The sequence below is a fragment of the Labrus mixtus genome, chromosome 21 (genome assembly GCF_963584025.1).
Source record: "Labrus mixtus chromosome 21, fLabMix1.1, whole genome shotgun sequence".
NCBI classification, from domain to species: domain Eukaryota; kingdom Metazoa; phylum Chordata; class Actinopteri; order Labriformes; family Labridae; genus Labrus; species Labrus mixtus.
The window spans coordinates 18,168,483-18,187,822 of NC_083632.1; the positions used below are offsets into that span (position 1 = coordinate 18,168,483).

The 19,340-nt window shown below is 42.5% G+C and overlaps 1 protein-coding gene across 1 annotated transcript; it reads right to left on the reverse strand.

The window, feature by feature from the left end:
* Positions 1 to 1,982: 1,982 nt before the first annotated feature.
* Positions 1,983 to 12,410, reverse strand: rac3b (Rac family small GTPase 3b). The gene is made up of 6 exons (XM_061028640.1): positions 12,237 to 12,410; positions 6,736 to 6,807; positions 5,355 to 5,472; positions 4,810 to 4,872; positions 4,051 to 4,210; positions 1,983 to 2,355 (listed from the first exon to the last, which is right to left on the reverse strand). Exons 1-6 carry the CDS (start codon positions 12,269 to 12,271, stop codon positions 2,225 to 2,227), a joined length of 579 nt encoding a protein of 192 aa, XP_060884623.1. The 5' UTR covers positions 12,272 to 12,410; the 3' UTR covers positions 1,983 to 2,224.
* Between the last annotated feature and the right edge of the window lie 6,930 nt (positions 12,411 to 19,340).

The following is a 19,340-nucleotide window of genomic DNA, read 5'->3' on the forward strand; positions in this document are numbered from 1 at the left end:
ATCTAAACAATGGGATAAATTAAGACAGAATATTTTAAGACCCATGCAAGCTCCTCCGCCCACACCAGGCAGAACTCAGGCAGCAAGGTTGTACAAGCCCCCACGTTTGGCATGCTCGTCCGTCACATGTTCACAGTTAGATGAAGTTACCCAAAGACACTTTGACTGAGATCAGATGTTTGTTTTTTTTTCTTTTTCTTTTTTGGGTGTGAAAACCCTATGAGAGGAACCAGCAGGCCCCGCAGAGGGTCGCAGCAGTGAAGGGAACGTGACCAAAAAAAGAACTGATTTCAAGGTTGAATCTCGAGACTTGGACCACTTCTCACGCCCCGGTGGTTGACAGTCTTTTATCATATTATCGTATTTGTAGATTTATAATGGAGCAGTTTTCAGCTGCACATCAGAGTCTTGGACTGAGCGGACTCCTCTAAAGGTCAAGCTAAAGGCTCCGGTTTGACAAAGTGACTCGACCTGATGCATGATGAGAGTCGTCTTCACATTATCAAGAATGAGCCTTCACACTTTTACTGAAGGTCATTTAAGCACAAAGGATTTATGCTAAGAGAGGTTAAAATCATCCGCTCTTACTTTATCCTCATAAAATCCTCTAAATAGGAATTTGTTTATAGTTTTGTCAATCTATACTTTCAGTAACAATAACATTGGACTCATTAAAGTAACTGCTTGAACGTCTAAACCAATGGAACACAAAATGTAAATATCCTGAATCAGTTTTTTTTTTTCTGTGGTCAAAGTGAATTGAGCAGAATATCAAGTGAGAAGTACACTTTGAGCATAGACTGCAAAAAGAAATGGACATTATGTTCTGGTTCTGAGAAGAGAAGAAAAACCTGCATGCTCTTTAATGGCCACTAGGGGGCAAGTTGACTGGTTACAATAACAAATCCTGCTCTGTTCTTGGGGATCTAAACCTTCTTCTTACTTGAGTTATCACCTCAGTAAATATTTTCCATAAGAGTTTTGCAGTCTTAATCTGTAGTTCTAAGTCTTTCCGATACAAAAAGATGATCGATGTCATATATTTTGTTCAATTTTGGACTAAAACAGAAATGATTAAACAGGGAGAAAGCTTTGAGAAAGCAAACAAAAAAATGTCAGGCATTTTTTTTAAAGAGCTCAGTTTATCGATTGGTGTGTGGTTTCAAATTAGCGTCCCAATTCATCTCAGAGTTACGTCAATAAAGGATGCTATTAAACAAGTGCTAGCATTAGCTGCTAACTTAGCATTCTCTAGTGCGTTAAACTTCATATGCCTCATAATTACCGTCCACTCATGGCTCCGAATAACCAGGGTGGATGCAGTTGGAATACTGACAACAACAGAAGGGTGTTCAGCAGCTGCCGTGTCAGCATGGAGGCGTAGCGCGAGTATCGACCCGTTCATCAAAATATGGAGACTTTCGACTTAAAAGAAACTGCGAAGATGTCAAATTCCGGCCTTCAAATCTGGAGTCCAAGAACCCGTTAAGAGTGAAATGTCCAGTTCTTATTTACAGTCTATGACTTTGACATGTAGCCCGTCGCTAAGAAGGCTTGCTATGACTCATCAGGTGTTGTTGAGTAAAACATATATACTGAATGAAACAAGGATGAGAAAAAAAAACAGTCCTGGTTTAGTAAAACGTGTCATATTACTTTAATATCAGGTATAATCTTTTGTCCAAGAACTGAATTATTCCCATTAAATACTGAACTTGTGAAATGTTTAATGTAGTGGTAGGTTTTTCTGTCTTTTATGTCAGATTTGTGTGTCCATGCCACAGGTTTGTGTTAACATGCTGATCACAGATCGGGAGCTGAGGGTAACTTCAGACCTGAAGGCGATTTTCACAGTTCACTTTCTACTTAGTCAACACTGCATTAAATCAAGCAAGCATGGCTGAGAAAGAAGAGATGTTGTGGTATGAAGACAAGTAATAGAAACCTTTGTCAGCCCTCATGGCAACTTGTAGTTCTATGAGTACAAAGTAGGTGGACAGTAAATGTCTTTCACAGAGAACCTATGAACCTATTTGGTAATGGTAAAAAAATCCAATTAAGTATTGGTTCTGGTCACCAATATCGCTTTGAAAAAACATCAATATAAAGAAAGCAATCTCAGCAGTGCACACTCACTCTCGCTAGTTTTCTTTCTCATCCTCTCAGAGAAGTAGTGGTTGTTGTTCATGGTGATGTTGTGAAGTGTTTAAGCAGTGTTTCCTCCTCAGAACATGGTGCACCTTTTTCCCCTCTTCTTCACGGGTGGAGGGCAGAGCACGGCTCGGATGGCCTCGTCGAATACCGTCTTCAGGCCTCGCTGGGTCAGCGCGGAGCACTCCAGGTACTTCACTGCCCCTGTGGAAGGAGGAATGCATGAAGGGACATTTTTCACACTGCTTCTAATGGGTCCTCCCTAAAAACACAGGGTCGATTCATTAAAGGATTGCGTGGCTTTTGCACCCGCTTAACCTGTGCAGATGACTGAAAAACACGCCCATCCAAACCGTAAAGCACAAGCAAAGGCTTGAAGATGTACTATGTAGATTTGGAGAAGTGAAACAATTCTATGCTCTATTTCATTATCTAAATACACAAACTTTATTCAAAGGAAAAAATGTGTCCCTGAAACATTGTTTGGAGCTTAAAAGTGACCAGGAGATGTTGCGGGCCCCCCCACCATAACTTCTCATGTACCATTTCATCTTCAAACAGTGTTACAGGGACCAAATTTCACTCTGTGGACAGTTTGTGTATAGAGTTATGAACATATACCACAGAATATGTACGTGTCCAACTTTCACATTTCTCTACTGAAACTCCAATGAAATGAAAAATACATTTTCCCACTTTTAATCCAAATAATAATAATCATTATCATAATCATTTTTAACATAACATTTCAATATCAAAGGTCTGATGACTCAGCCTGCACTCAGAGGCGTTTACTCATTTTTCAACCAATAAAAAAAACCTTTGTTGAAGCTAACGATCCAATCAAATCTATCCTATAGCCCCTGTAATGTCCCGCCTTGTTGTTGGTTATATGCCATTTCAGTTGAAATTAGGTCACAACACGGCAGTTAGATACCAAGCTCCCATTCATAAGGACTTTAAATGTGCCCCAAACTGCGCCACAGCGCAAAAAGCTTCTCTGTGTGTCGGTGCTTTTTGCACATATTCAAATGAGCCACTATGCAGTCATTTAGGGGGGGCTGGCCCCTTTCTATGCAAATCACTTCATTGCAAATAAAATGTCTCATTCAGAATCAACAGCACTAACATACATGCACAGTTAGGGTGAAATCATTACATTCACTGAGAGTTGGTGGTAACTGCGCCACAAAATATTAGGGGACGTCAAGCCAAACTTTCCAGTGATCATGACAACAATTCCACGTCTGTATAACTTGATCACAAGTTATCTGGTAAAACTGTGTCTAAAAATAAATCACTTTTAAGCCTGTGGCTGGCACACTTATGGGCAGCGGGATGGGAGTGTTTTTATATGAACAGAATTGAGTTCTGTCAGCACAAGAGGCAGCTTTTCACAGATATTAGCCCGTCAAATAACAGGTCACAATATGTCCAATATCTGCATTCAAATACTCAGAATGGCAGCAGCATTACAAACACAAAGGAGATGTCTGGGTGGTTCACTACTGAACCCAAGTCGATTTGGTGATGGAGCTTTATTTTTTTGTAATGTTTACTTGGAAATTTTGAGTTAAGATATAAAAAATAATACTTTGAAGTTTTCATTTTCAGAGGACAGTGTTTCCCAGTTGAAACAGAAAACCCCTTTACTGTGAGAGTTACGGACCTCTCCTAAGCGTCTGCTGTAAGTCCTGCAAAACATCCATCACAAAGAGTGGTGTGTTTTTAGAAAGCCTAATGCTCAAGCACAGCGAGGATCAATTTGAGATGTCTAAAAACAGTCTCAGGGCCTCAGAATACTTCACATTTAGGGATTGTTGGAGCCTTTTATACTGTATGAAACACCTTCCTGATATTGGATTCATACAATTGTGCACGTGGCACGCACAGCCTCACCGATCTCTCTGGCCATGGCCAGGCCTTGCGGGTAGGTGATGGGGGAGAGCTTCTTGTCTCTCAGCCTTTCGATGGTGTCCTTGTCATCTCGCAGGTCCAGCTTGGTGCCCACCAGGATGATGGGTGTGTTGGGGCAGTGGTGTCTCACCTCAGGGTACCACTGGGGCACCGCGCACACAAACATACACATGAACGTATGCATCAACAAAGGGCGATCGGTGAGAGAGGAGAGGGAGAGCAGTTAGCGCCTCAACATGATGACATTCAACAAACTCTGAGCGGTGGAAACTAGAAGTAGATTTGAATAGATCAGTGTGAATGGAAGCAACAGTGGTATGGAACCAAAACACCCTCGGGCACTCAGAAACCCCCCGATCACATGAGATGATGAGAGAATCCCGTCAGACCAGAAGCATTCAGACTCTGCAGAGCGATGTCAGACCTTTCAAGAAAAGTGTGATTTCATCTGTGAGCGTCTCATGATGCTCAGCAGACCAAACCACAGCGGTCACCCCCCCATCCCTCTGCAGAGTGTTTGACTCGTTCAGACCTCGCCTCACAACGTGTCTCTGTACCGACGCCCTGCAGGGTGTCAGTCGAAAGCCGGACCGTTCTAAGTCGAGGTCAGAAAGGTTTCAGGTCAGCGCTGTGATAAGCCAGGTTGGAGCAAAAGATGTGCCTCCTTGTGGTCAGACTCGGCGTGGAAGGAGGGAGGGGGGGTACGAGAGGGGGGAGGAGGTGCTCAGTCAGCGTACTGACCTTAGCTCGGACGTTCTCAAAGGAGGCCGGACTGACCAGGGAGAAGCATATCAAGAACACATCCTGGGAGAGAATCAGAGAGACGGCTAGTTGAGATCCAGATCGACGTGTGTGTCTGTGTGCGTTTGTGTGTGCGTGCGTCATCCCTTTGCTGAATGCAATGACAGTTAAAGACACAAACACTTCTTTATGGGACTGTAGATCCTACATGTAGTCAGCTAGATGTGATTAATTAGTTAAATACACTGCTCTCTTTATAAATGTGATGTCCATTGATTTCCTATCCCTGATTAAATAAAATGTATATGTATAATTTAGTGGCGTCGGAAACAAGTTTCTTAAATATTCCTGACATATATGATACCTTTGTTTCATCAATCAGCATGTGCGTTCAACATGTGTCATTGTATGTGATAACCTCTTGGTTCTGTAATCCAACTGCAATAAGAAAAAAAGAAAAAACGTGTGTGTGTGTGTGTGTGTGTGTGTGTGTGTGCGTGTGTGTGTGTGTGTGTGTGTGTTCTGGGGGGAAAGGGTTTGAATACCGTCTGTGGGTAAGACAGTGGTCTGAGCCTATCGTAGTCCTCCTGTCCTGCTGTATCCCAAAGGCCCAGATTCACTGGTTTCCCATCCACCATCACATTGGCGGAGTAGTTGTCAAAGCTGCAGGGGGGCGGATATCAAACTGAGTGAAACGATTTTAAGTGAGAGAGTATGCAAATGTCTGCATAGGATCCGTCCTTACTACCACATACTAAGGAAACACGATGACAAATGAGTTAAAAAACAACAACCGTAAAGTCAGGTTTGCATTTGAAAAGATGGCTAAAAATCGACATTGAATCTAAAATGTTTTGTTTTGTTTCCACACTTAAAAGCAGGGTTGGTAACTCAGTACAGCTAACAAGGTTTGAAAAGTAACATTTGCATCTAAACCAAGCATTAAAACCTCCTGTGCTTTAAAATGAAGCCAATGCAGAAGTGCAAAAAAAACTGCAGTTCCTCAAGTCTCCACTGGAGGCTGCCTCGAAAAGACCCAAAGTCCCATACACACCATATTAAAATGTCCATAGTAAAAAAAGAAAATAACAAGTTCAGAGTCTGGTGCAATAACAACGACTTGGTCTGTTTGGTTAATGTCTTTTCAGAACACACTGTACTGGGGTGACTTTTTTTATATACGCACTCGTTTCCATTTTATTTAAGATGCGAGAAATGCATAATAAGCGGTTTGTCAGGAGGCTTAAGGCCCGCCTCAGCTCCAGCTCTTTGCCTGGTGTTAGGGTTGACCGAAAGTTTGATCGAGTCAGTATTTCCAATATGACGTCCGCCATGGATAGATGTTGAACACCTCCAGGGGTGGTGAAGCGCTTTGAGTGCGGGCTGGTGCATTGGCAAGGGTAGAAAACACACAGGGAGCCAGGGAGGCATTTGATTGGCCCTTCCCATCTGGACCTCACGGCAGTGATAGGTCGGAGTTTTTACAGGATTAGAGCAGCGAGAGATGACGGCTTGTTTTAATGGTGTCTGTCGGGCTGTAAAGATAATTTCAATAATAAAAGAAAATAGTGTGGTACTGGATAAAACTACCAACCCTACATTTAAGAATGAACTATTTAGCAAACATATGAATTAAGAACAATTTGTTAAGATTTATCAAGCAAATTAAATACCTGAAAAGGGTAGAAAGTTTTACAAAATTATCATTTTTCAGCAGCTCTGTTAACTGCGATGTAATAATGTTTACTGTGGTTTAATTCAGTGATAACAGATTAAGAGCAGTAACAGTATAAACAGTGTGACAAAATCTGACTCAAAGTCTCATGTTACATGTTTTTAACGATTAATTTGGTTCAGCCTTTAAGATGAAACCACTGTTTATATCAGATAACTGTTTGAGCATGTGCAGTGTGTGCTGCTACTCACACGGTGGGGATGTATTCACCGGGGAAGGCATTGGTGGTGTAGCTAATCAGCAGACAGGTCTTACCCACAGCCCTGAGGAGGAGGAGGAGGAGGAGGAGGAGGAGGAGGAGGAGGAGGGGGAGGGACAGCAGATTATACAGAATTTATAATACAGTTCAACAAACTATTTGTGTACAGAATGAGTGTGACTATGTGGATGCATGAATGTTTGTGAGAGTTCAAAAGCAGGCTGCGAGTCCCTCTCACTGTTCCACTGTGCCACACAGACACTGGCCTACATTCATGTTGCCTGAGGGACATAGTATCCCCTCTATGATACCCCCACCCTCCCCCCACACACTCACACTGACACACTCACATGCACAGGCCCGGACCTACCACTCCTGCCCACATAAAGTACTCATAACACCCCCCCCCACACACACTCCTCCTGTACTGCTGCAGTGTCCTGACAAAAGCTGCAGGGAGCCACACAGATAGGTGGTGGCATGGATGGGTATTGGCTGCGTGCTCATGCATGAGGTAATGAGCAGTTTTGTGTGCATGTTGCCATGGATACCACCATTGGTGGTGACACACACACACACAGTGCCAATATGTGTGGAGGGACCCATTAGGCTGATTTGAGGTCAGTGAGGGAGTTTCACTGGTTGGGATGAAGCACATGACTGAGAGCAATAAAAGACCAGAAGGAAGGCCATGAATTAATGTGGGCCCAACCGTTTTCAATTCTGTTTTCCTTTTTAAGTATAAAAGAAAAGGCTATCACGATTAAATTAAAGGCACGCTTTTGTGATTTGGCATGACAATTCCATAAAACTACGGGGCTACTGAGACAGTTTAAAGGAAAAATGACAAAATCAATGCAGCAGAAGCCGATATAATCGGTGCAAAAAACCTGCAGAAGTGGAAGTGCAGGATTCAGATGGGGGATTTGAATGGGGAAGGGGGTGGCAGTAGCTCAGTCCGTAGGGACCTGGGTTATGAACCGGAGTAAAATAAATAATGATGTCGACGCCCACTTCTTAGAAACACTCTATGGCTGTGAGCACTTTGGACCAGAACACTAAACCAATGGTGCTGAATTCTTCAAAAACTGACCCAGAATCCATAACTAATACATATGAGAAACTGCAGTGTGCATGTTGTACTGAAGTGTGGTACCTTACGATACGTGATATGTAAGAAGTGGTCCATGATAGCAAAATGATCGCTATTTGGTACCAGCGATTTGATAATTGTATCACACCTGTCAGGACGAGGATGTACTGCTATTAAATGACCAGTTTTCTACACTTAACTGTCCCTCTTTATTAGCCTACCCAAGATTCAACAAGGACAGTTTCATGTCCTTACAGCTCCTGATCTCCTCTAACTCTATGAAAACTCTGTCTTTTCAAGAAACTACCCTGGACACTAATTTTCCGCAGGCAACATAAATGGATAAAATTATGAAAAACTAACCGTGGGAGTGGTGTGAGTTCAAGAAAATAGCCGTAAGAGTTTCAGAGATTTATCAAAGCCTAATGATACAAATGGTCTTTGAATACATGTTGAAGACTGCTAGCTAGCAGCTGCTCATATGTGTGCATGCCTTTTGATATTTGAACTTGTCATAGTAGAAAACCATTAGAAGAACCCAGTAAATCATTCTAGTGTGCCAGTAAATCAGTGTGAACAGAAAGGGAAAGAGAAAAGGCCAATGTTGGCTACTGAGACAAGTACAATGTTAGCTATAGCCAGGCTTAAAATATTCTCTCTACAGGCAGCAACTTCCAAGGCTTAAATCAACATTAATTAACATTTCCACCTTAAAAAAGTAGTATCAAAGGTCACTTTAATAGCACAATAACTTTCAACCAGGATGAATGACATCTATCATGTCCACAGCACGGCCCGACGCCTGTTTAATGATGTATGTAAGTTTAGCAGCAGGCCGAGGTCATCTCACAAGAAGTGCGTTCGGCTTCACGGCACTAGTTCACACACAAACCTTCATTTATCAAAAAAGTAGGCCAGTAAGCCCGTCTCGGAACGGTTTGGTACAATGGCTGAGGCTATGAGGAAGAGGACAGTGACAAATGAAGCTAAGGAGATAAAAGGAGAGATGGACTGAACGAGAAGCAGAGTGTACATCGCTGCAGATATTATTCATTGCAGATTGCATTGTAATGTTATGGGTGTCATCGTCGTCTCATGTTTAGCAGCTTTACCCGTTGCAGAACGCCATTTAACCCAAGTTATGTCTCAGGTTTGCATAAATTAAATAAATAAATCCATTTTACGTCCAGAAAGTTGTTTCATTCCTCGTTGATCTTCAAGTTAGCTTTACAAGTTTGGAACCTACCGCAACTAGCATAAGAAATGACCCTCACCAATGTAGCCATTTAGCCACAGCCTATAGACGTCATGGTAACAGTTGAATACACACACACATACTCGACATGCTAACAGTGCAAACGGGCTGCAGATGCTAGCAGAGTCGTATTAACTTAAGAGTAAACAAACATGACGGTCAAGCTAAATGTGGCTAGCTGTTAGCTGGTACGACCATTACAGGAAACATTTTGGTCTAACTCCTTTCCTTGTCAGCTGGATTGTGGTTTGTTGTACAGGACACGTTGTAATATAACTTGTGCTTTTGCCACATAACAACAAGTTGGTCCTGAATCTATTTAACTTCATGCTTTGCATTTATTGTCATCACCATGGTTATGTCTGTTATGCTTCCTGCTTCAGTCAGCTTGCTTTCTTATTGTCTATTGTTCCGTTCCAGTTCCATGTGACAACTCACAGAGTCGTTGCTCGGTCATCCTCGGTGTTCTCCCAACAAACACAACAGGATTTCTGATCGTAAATAATGAACACTTTTTTTTTTTTTTTTTTTAAGATTTATTTTTGGGCTTTTTTTTGTGTGCCTTTAATGGATAGATAGGACAGTGGATAGAGTTGGAAATCAGGGAGAGAGAGTGGGGAATGACATGCGGGAAAGGAGCCACGGGTGGGGGGTGAACCCGGGCCGCCCACTTGAGACGACAGCCTCCATACATGGGGCGCGCGCACTAACCACTACGCCACTACGCCACCAGCGCCCCAAATAATGAACACTTTTAATAATTAGGATTTCAAATTGGGGCGGCCCCGATCATCTTCCGTGCAGATCGGAGAGGTTAAAATCACTCTTAACACACCTCACACCACAGGAGAATCTGACAAGATCATTTTTGGAACATCAGATAATCGGGCCTTTGCTGGCTTTGGTCAGAAGGGGAGAATCAGGCCCAAAATCGGGCCGAATACCTTGTAGTGTATACCCCACTTAAGAGGTGTTGGCGTAACAGCACTATGTGCGTCCTAAGACAGTGCAGTAGGCGCCAAACCAATTTCTTACATATTGTTGCTTTAATTATAAGGCAACGACAGAAGTGCCATAAGATTGCTGTTCTTTAAATGGCCACTTGAGAAAGACTTTTCTCAGAAGCAACGTACATCATACAGCACCCTCAGTTGGTGACAGCCTGAGAGAGAACTGCTAGTGTAATACAATGATACTCAAATAACATGAAATTTGACTGATGAATAAATCTATTAATATCAGCGCATATCTGTGATAAAATTAGCCGATACCATCAGCCATCACCAAATATGCTAATATCGGCCAATTTAATCGGCCGGCCGATTAATCGGTCAGACTCCAATAAACAGCCCAAAAATAAATCTTACATAAATGGAAGTTATAGATAGTTTTATACCTTCATTCTTTCTAAAGACTCTCGGCCAAAACTCCACTGCACATGATCAAAATGCAAATAAGTCAATGAGAAAAAAAAAAACCTACTCCTCACTTACACATTTACTACATCAGTAAACATTTTCCTAATGACCTAAAAGTCTCAACCACTAGTGTCAAGTCTACTTCAAAACAGCATTATGTTCATTTTGTAAAAAAGGAACTAGAGTAAAATAGATGCTAAAGCGGGATATGCTTGAGGGTGTGGCTGTCTTACGACTGACAAGTCAATCTGAAAAAATGTCTTGCTCAGAGTTTGTTTGTGCTAAAAGACACTCTGAGGGGGCTGCGGTAGCTTATTGGTAAGAGTGGACACCCCATGTATGAAGGCTATTAGTCCTCCAAGCGGGCAGCTCAGGTTCGAATCAGACCTGTGGCTCCTGTCCCACATGTCATTGACCCCTATTTCCAATATACTGTCCTATCTCAACAATAAAGGCACTCAAAAAAGCCCAACAGATACGTCTGAGGAGTCTGCTCAGTTGTTATGTTCTGAGTCATTTTTATATATTTCGCCAAAAGAAAAAGCAATCTGTGTGAATATGATAGTTCTAATGAATTTGTAGCAGCAGATAATAACTTAGTGTTTGCAAACCCCACTCTCTCTTCTTTAACTCCACCACCAACTCTAAATAAGGTCACCTCTGGCTCCAAAACAACAAGATGGCTACAATTAAAATGCCCATTGTAAGGCTTGTATTAGATTTCCTGTAGAGTGTCATTTACAACAATTAAAACTATTTGTGCGCTCACTTCTGCACCTTGTACCCCTTAAACACACAACTCTTTCAAACTCAACAAAAGCCCAGTTTGCAGGCTTTTTTCTTTTTTGTTCCCAAGCCTGATGACATCACTGAGGTTGTTTTTCAGACCTCAGACAGCTCCCTCCAGAGCAGGACTCAACATTACTAATTGCAGAATTTTAATTTCATTTTGTGCACATTTTTGACCACAACATCGATTTCCCTTTTTTTTTTTGTATCAATCTACTTCACTGCACAGAAGGATTTGAGTTACAAAGTTTTTAGAGTTCCTATATTAATTAAAATGAGAATAATACCAATTAGGCTATTAAAAAAAACAGCATAGGAGCATTTAACTAGCAGTCAAAAAAGACTGGCATTTAATTAAGACAGAAATGTGACTCTATTCTAAAGCCTGTTTTTTTTTATATAGGCTATCTAAGCATTGACAAAAATGGGAGGGATCTAATCTACAGCTAGCGATGATATCATTATTAGGTAACAGAAATGAGGAACACCCTGCAACATATTTTATCACATAAAGAGGTTTGGATGCAGTAAGAAAGGCACAGTGTGAGCAGAACTAGGGCAGCGGGGCCTGTTTGCCACTGACAGGGCCACAAATTCCTAAGCGTGCATCAGCACTTCAGCCTGCCTCCAGTGGCCTACGAGGCGTGTAGGTGTTCCCGGATAGCATCCCGAGGCGAATCGCTCAAGCAGTCTCACCGAACCGGAGAGATGCCACGGTGTGATAATTGCAATCCTACTGCAGATATCAGAGGGAATCTACCGTCTGCAAGGCGGAACAGACGGCGGAAAAAGCAGGGCGAGCGACAGATCGGGTGAGCCCCAGCCCATTTTCCTACATAGCATCCTCCCATCATCCATCCATCCGTGGACTCTCCACTGAATCCCCGTAAAAAAACGCTGCTGCAGCCGTGTGTGTGTGCGTGTGTGTGTGCTCTTACCCGTCGCCCACCACCACACATTTGATCGCCTGCATTTGGACCGCAGCTGGACGCTTTCAGGGAGCCGGTGCTGGTGCTTCAGTAGATCCGACAGTGTGCACTGAGGTCTCGGATGAGAGCAGCGGGCCAGTCCGCTCGGCGATGGAGCCGCAGTGAAAGGGGTCTAGGACGAGCAGCGCCGAGCGATGACGGAAACTACCGAGTGGATTTAAAGGGACAGAGTTCGAGCGGACCATGGGAGGACTCACTTCCGACTACGCTTAATTTATTTAAGAACATATTAGACCTGTTCTGAGGTTTAGTCTGACATTTTCCAAGAATAGAAATAGAATCGAAATCTTTTTACAGAATAATAAAAAAAAATGTTAATTGATAGATACTTTTATCCTTCTTAACAGGAAATTACACTATTAACTATTCATGTTCAATATACCCCATGCGACAGTGAACATGGAAACATTAAGGCTAATAAATCTATAAATACATAGGAATGTGCACATTAACACAAATATGTAATTTAGTGTAATCCCTCATTCCGCCCAAATTTCTTATATTTTTCTACCAATCTGATGAAATATTGTGCAGTTTGGACCTCAGAATGTACAAAACATGTGACAGAACAAATAAAATGAATAAAACTTACATTTAAAATGAGCTTTAATGGGTTTTTGACACATTTTCAGGCACACATTCGCAAAGCACAGAAAAAAACGTTCCTATGATCCAAAGTCACTATTTTAAATACTAACCGAAATGGGTTACCTTGAAATGCAAATGAAACTACCATCAGCCTGTTGTAACACAGCCAAAATGGTTGATTTGAAAACATAAGTCCCGCTTCTGACAAGGCAAACAGGCGACATAGTTCAGGATTTTGGGGTGGCCAACCCCTGGCTACACCCCTGATAGTAAAGTGCAGGAACACCAAAGGACAGATAAATATTTCACAGGTTTTGAATTTCATTGATCAGTCTTGACAGTAGATGATCTTTGGCTGTATTTTCAACACCCAGTGACCTCATACATCCACACCCCACCCCCACCCTTAACACTCTTAATATGCTAAAACATTTTATATGAAATAAATTGTACTCCAGATCAACCCAAATCAACCACACATCTAAGAGAATAGCATTTCTTTCACTGATAAACACATTTCACTGAACAAAAGAAAACTCATCAAAAACAGAGCAAAACAGGAAAAGATAAAAAAATAAATAAAAGACAAACCTGAATTGCATGTCATACAATGTCAAGATCCCACTTTCCAATCCCTTTCACTGTTTCATGAGTGTGGATCTGCTCGAGGATTCTGCCTCTTTAAAGCAGTTTTTATTTGCCACTGTAACTTACTTTGCTTAGTGCTAATGATGGATTCATGTTGGACCTTTGTAAATGAATAAACAAAGTGTATGATCTGCTCTCTTTGTTAAGTCCCTTGAGAAAACATTTGCCATGAATTGGCACTTCACAAATAAAGGTTGATTGATAAGAATTAACTAAATTTAGCATCGAGCGCCATCTGCTTTTTCAGTGACGACAGTTTAAACTTTTATCTTTTGTCACTCACCTGCAATTCCTGTTTTTTCTCTCTCTTCTATTTTTATTCGAATATAATATGACCTAAGCTGCACCATTGTTAGTCAAAAAGTTAGTTTTATGTTTGTGCATGAAGACTGACCATCCAGTATCTGTTTGCAACACATCATGTTGATTTAAAATTCACCTGAGCCTGCGTCTGTGACCTACCTGTTCTGACTTTTGGATAGAAATAGATTAAGGGACTATAATTACACCATGTTCTGGGAGGTGTACAGTAGCAGGGGATGTTAATGTGGTTTTTAACCTTATTTTCAGAGTTTTTCTTTGTAGACTTGTCAAGAAAAATGTTGTGGACCACCTGAGGCAAATGATATACGTATAGGCCTATCACATCCATATCCATGCATGTTGAGATCTCACAGTGAAGACATCTGTTCTGTGATCATGTCTTTGAGATGAGACCTGAATGTAGGATGTTGCTTTGTTGAACTCATCCTCTGGATCTCTGCCTCTTTTAGTTGCAGCTTCTCCAGCATGCAGCATGGTTTGTCCAGGAGCGTCTCTCTGTGGTCACTGTGGAGTACTGCAGGACAGCAACACACAGACAAAGGGAGGTAATGATATGCGATTACAGAATTAGTTTATTACATTTTAAACTAAATTCTCTTCTTTATCACAAAAGTTTAGAACTAGTGTTTTAATTAAACCTCTGATTGAGCTTCAACTTTGTGAGTGCATTAAAAAAAGACTTTAGGTTCAGTCAACATGGACATAAACAACCTTCAACAGTGCAGCTGCTGCAGCCAGAGCGTGCTCCCTGGTGACGTCATGTTAGTAGTAAAACCTCAAAGTCTTTATGAATGAAGACACCTCTCGCCGGGTGCGGTGGCGCGCGCCTGTAATCCAAGTTACCGGGAGGCTGAGGCTGGAGGATCGTTTGAGCTCAGGAGCTCTGAGCTGCAGCGGACTATGTCGATCGGGTGTCCACACTAAGTTCGGTATCGATATGGTGCTCCTGGGGGAGCCCGGGACCACCAGGTCGTCTAAAGAGGGGTGCACCGGCCCAGGTCGGAAACGGAGCAGGTCAAAGCCCCCGTGCCGCTCAGTAGTGGGATCGCGCCTGTGAATAGACGTTGGAGTGCAGCCTGAGTAATACAGCGAGACCCAGTCTTTTGACACTCTGCATACTGACAAACAAACACACGATCAACAACAACAGTGTCTACATGTTACAACAGCGTCAGCAGCACTGCTTCTGCTGCTTCTTGTTTCCATCTAAACCTGCACAAAGCTGCTGTGTTTGTTTGTCCTACAGCGCCTCCACCTGGTGGAGAGGAGCAATGACCATCAGTCAACCACACAGAACACATCCTCTAAAATAACAGAGTTTTTCATTTAATGAAAGAAGTTTATGGAGAGGTTAAAATCCACCATGAATGACCATCACACACAAGAACTGTATACTTCTAAAGTAGAAAGAAACTCTTTCCCTTCAGCCACTCCACAAACAGTGTTAATCTTCACACCATTTATTATAGTCATAGTCTGCTGACGAAAATGTCCTTTATATTTAGTCAGATAGTAGTCATTTGTTATTTATTTAATTTAGTCAATTAGTCACTAACTAAAATTGCACATCATTTTAGTTGATGAAAATAGAAGATATTTTAGTCAACAAAATCAGACGCAAGCTTTTATTTGTATTATAAGATGCTCCAGGGGGCGGGGCTTCACAGACCTGCAGGATCCCAACAGAATTCACATTGCTGTCTTTCTCAATCATTTCATGCATTATAATCTGTTGATTGTTTATCCTTCAGACATTCCTGCTCTGTGCATGTTGAGATCTCACAGTGAAGACATCTGTTCTGTGATCATGTCTTTGAGATGAGCCCTGAATGTAGGATGGTGCTCTGTTGAACTCATCCTCTGGATCTCTGCCTCTTTTAGTTGCAGCTTCTCCAGCATGCAGCATGGTTTGTCCAGGAGCGTCTCTCTGTGGTCACTGTGGAGCAGTGGCGGTTCTAGACCACTTTTACTGAGGGGGCCAGGCTGGGGCCAGTTATTTTGTCAGAGAGGCACAATCAACCCAGGATAAAAATAGACAAAGATGATCTAGCTTAAAAAACGACATTTCTATTGCACCGAAAACCAAATGATTCTCGTTGCTTCAGAGCTGGCAGCTAGCATCATTATTGGATGTTTAGAGTCAGCGTCAGTGTTGAGCTCTAAAGGGTCTAATGAGAATGTTGAGCCCACACAGAAGTAGAATGCCTAGAACTGGCATTCCTTTTTATGGTTGTTGATTTGAAGGGGTGGACCAATCTATTGATTTAAGATCTGTGGTTGAGCCACAATTGTTCCACCTTTTGATTTGCATCAGTGCAATATCATCAACATAAATGTATTGTTTTATTACCTTGCTCTTCTTTTTTTGGGGGGCAGGGGGGGACCAAGCTCAGTGTTAAAGGGGCACTGGCCCCTGTTGGCCCCTGCCTAGAACCGCCAATGCTGTGGAGTACTGCAGGACAGCAACACACAGACAAAGGGAGGTAACGATATGCAGTAGAACAAAATGTTATTAAAGATTTAAAAAATGAGGCATTTCTGAAGTCTAATGTCTGAGCTGGCTACATTTAAAACTAAAGTGTCTTTTCAACACTAAACTTTAGAACTAGTGTTTTAATTAAACCTCTGATTGAGCTTCAACTTTGTGAGTGCATTAAAAAAAGACCTTAGGTTCAGTCAACATGGACATAAACAACCTTCAACAGTGCAGCTGCTGCAGCCAGAGCGTGCTCCCTGATGACGTCATGTTAGTAGTAAAACCTCAAAGTCTTTATGAATGAAGACACCTCTCGCCGGGTGCGGTGGCGCGCGCCTGTAATCCAAGTTACCGGGAGGCTGAGGCTGGAGGATCGTTTGAGCTCAGGAGCCCTGAGCTGCAGCGGACTATGTCGATCGGGTGTCCACACTAAGTTCGGTATCGATATGGTGTTCCTGGGGGAGCCCGGGACCACCAGGTCGCCCAAAGAGGGGTGCACCGGCCCAGGTCGGAAACGGAGCAGGTCAAAGCCCCCGTGCCGCTCAGTAGTGGGATCGCGCCTGTGAATAGACGTTGGAGTGCAGCCTGAGTAATACAGCGAGACCCAGTCTTTTGACACTCTGCAAACTGACAAACAAACACACGATCAACAACAACAGTGTCTACATGTTACAACAGCGTCAGCAGCACTGCTTCTGCTGCTTCTTGTTTCCATCTAAACCTGCACAAAGCTGCTGTGTTTGTTTGTCCTACAGCGCCTCCACCTGGTGGAGAGGAGCAATGACCATCAGTCAACCACACAGAACACATCCTCTAAAATAAGAAGAACTGTATACTTCTAAAGAAAGAAACTCTTGCCCTTCAGCTACTCCACAAATGGAGGTTGATGCTCTGAGAATGACTTGAGAAATACAAAAAATAATTCAGTGGATACCTTCTTCAAGACAGGAACCAAGTTGTCTACTTCTGTTTTTTTTCTCTGAAGGTCTGAACAAAAATAAGACCTTGTGAGTAAACATCAAAATGATTGACTCTTTTTTCAGCTGGTGTGATGCAAACTTTTTCAAATTGAATGTTGGAATAACAAAGGAACTTATGATAGATTTCAGAAGAAAAAAGGACGAGGTCTCCCCAGTGATCATTAAGGGTCAGCAGATCGAGACTGTCCAGTTTTATAAATACCTTGGTGTCTTCCTGGACAGTAAATTCAACTGGAAAAAGAATACTGATGCTGTTTTCAAGAAGGCACAGTCAAGACTTTTCATCTTAAGGAAGCTGAGATCCTTTGAAATTAGCAAGAGTCTTCTTTATGTTTTTTATGAGGGAATCTTGGCTGGTGTCCTCTTATATGCTGTGCTGTGTTGGGGTGGCAGTATCTGTGTGGATTATAAAAACAGGATCAATAAACTGATTAAGAAAGCTGGCTCTGTGATTGGCATTACCCCAGACTCACTTGAGATCACTGTTGATAAGCGAATGAGGACCAAACTTAAAACTGTTTTGATCTTTGAAGGCAATCCTCTACAAGGTGTTTTAACGGACTCTGAAGCTCCTTCAGTGAGCGACTAGTGATGCCACAATGTTCCACTAAACGTCTCAGGAGCTCCTTTGTTCCTGCAGCAGTCCAATATTTGAATGAACATTTTTAGTTGTGTTTCTGACTCATGGCTGTACATGATTATTCAAATGGTTTCAGTGGTGTTTGTTATTTATTTACTTGTTGTGTACTGTGATGTACTGTCGATATTGTTTGTTGTGTTTATAAACTGACCTGGTGACAAATGAGTTTCCCCGCTGGGGATCAATAAAGTTTTCTAATCTAATCTAAATGAGAATCATTCTAATTGTCAAGAAAAAAGTTATGGACCATCCAAAGTAAATGATAACTATATCACATTCACATCCAAAAACCTTTGGTTTGGGGAACTGGTGGTCTGACTCTTAGAACTAGAGGCAGCTCTGTCACATTTTGCCAAAGTTAGAGACCACAAAACATAACTGAGTCCTCTCCACTCTGAAAGCTCAGGTGTACAAGTTGCACTAATTCATATCTGTTCCCAACAGAATTCACATTGCTGTCTTTCTCGATCATTTCATGCATTATAATCTGTTGATTGTTTATCCTTCAGACGTTCCTGCTCTGTGCATGTTGAGATCTCACAGTGAAGACATCTGTTCTGTGATCATGTCTTTGAGATGAGACCTGAATGTAGGATGTTGCTCTGTTGAACTCATCCTCTGGATCTCTGCGTTTTTTAGTTGCAGCTTCTCCAGCATGCAGCATGGTTTGTCCAGGAGCGTCTCTCTGTGGTCACTGTGGAGTACTGCAGTACAGCAACCCACAGGCAAAGAGAGGTAATGATATGCAGCAGAACAAAATGTTATTACAGATTTTAAAGGTACACAGAGTCCTGAGAAAGATCAACCCCCGCAAGGCAGCAGGACTCAAAGCATGTGCTGACGAGCTGGCTGATGTTCTCACCTCCATCTTCAACCTTTCCTTTAGCCAGAGCACCGTTCCCTCATGCTTCAAGACCACAACCATCGTCCCCCTTCTCAAGAAGAGCCTGCCCACCTGCCTGAATGCAGGCCAATGGCACCCACTCCAATCAACACAAAGTGTTTGGAGAGAGTGGTACTAGCCCACATCCAGAGCAGCATACTGGACAACCTGGACCCCCTGCAGTATGCCTACCAGCCCAACAGATCCACCTCAGATGCCATCGCTAATGCACTCCACTATTCTCTCTCGCACCTGGAAAACAAAGACTCCTACACCAGGATACTCTTTGTTGACTACAGCTCCGCTTTCAACACGGTCATCCCCCACTAACTCACCCACAAACTGTCTACACTTGGCCTGCACCCCGCCCTCTGTGACTGGCTCCTAGACTTCTTGACTGGCAGGTCCCAGTCTGTCAGGATTGGTAATAGGACTTCAGCCAGCATTATTACGAACATTGGCACTCCACAGGGATGCGTCCTCAGCCCCATCCTCTACACCCTGTTCACCCACG

Bases quoted from the DNA above. Each gene is read 5' to 3' on its own strand.
- rac3b (XM_061028640.1), bottom strand. From the start codon at position 12,271: ATGCAGGCGATCAAATGTGTGGTGGTGGGCGACGG. The intron at 4,211-4,809 runs GTCAGTACGCTG...GCGGTGCCCCAG, and splicing joins TTGAGAACGTCCGAGCTAAG to TGGTACCCTGAGGTGAGACA. The intron at 2,356-4,050 runs GTGAGGCTGTGC...CTCCTTCCACAG, and splicing joins GGCCATGGCCAGAGAGATCG to GGGCAGTGAAGTACCTGGAG.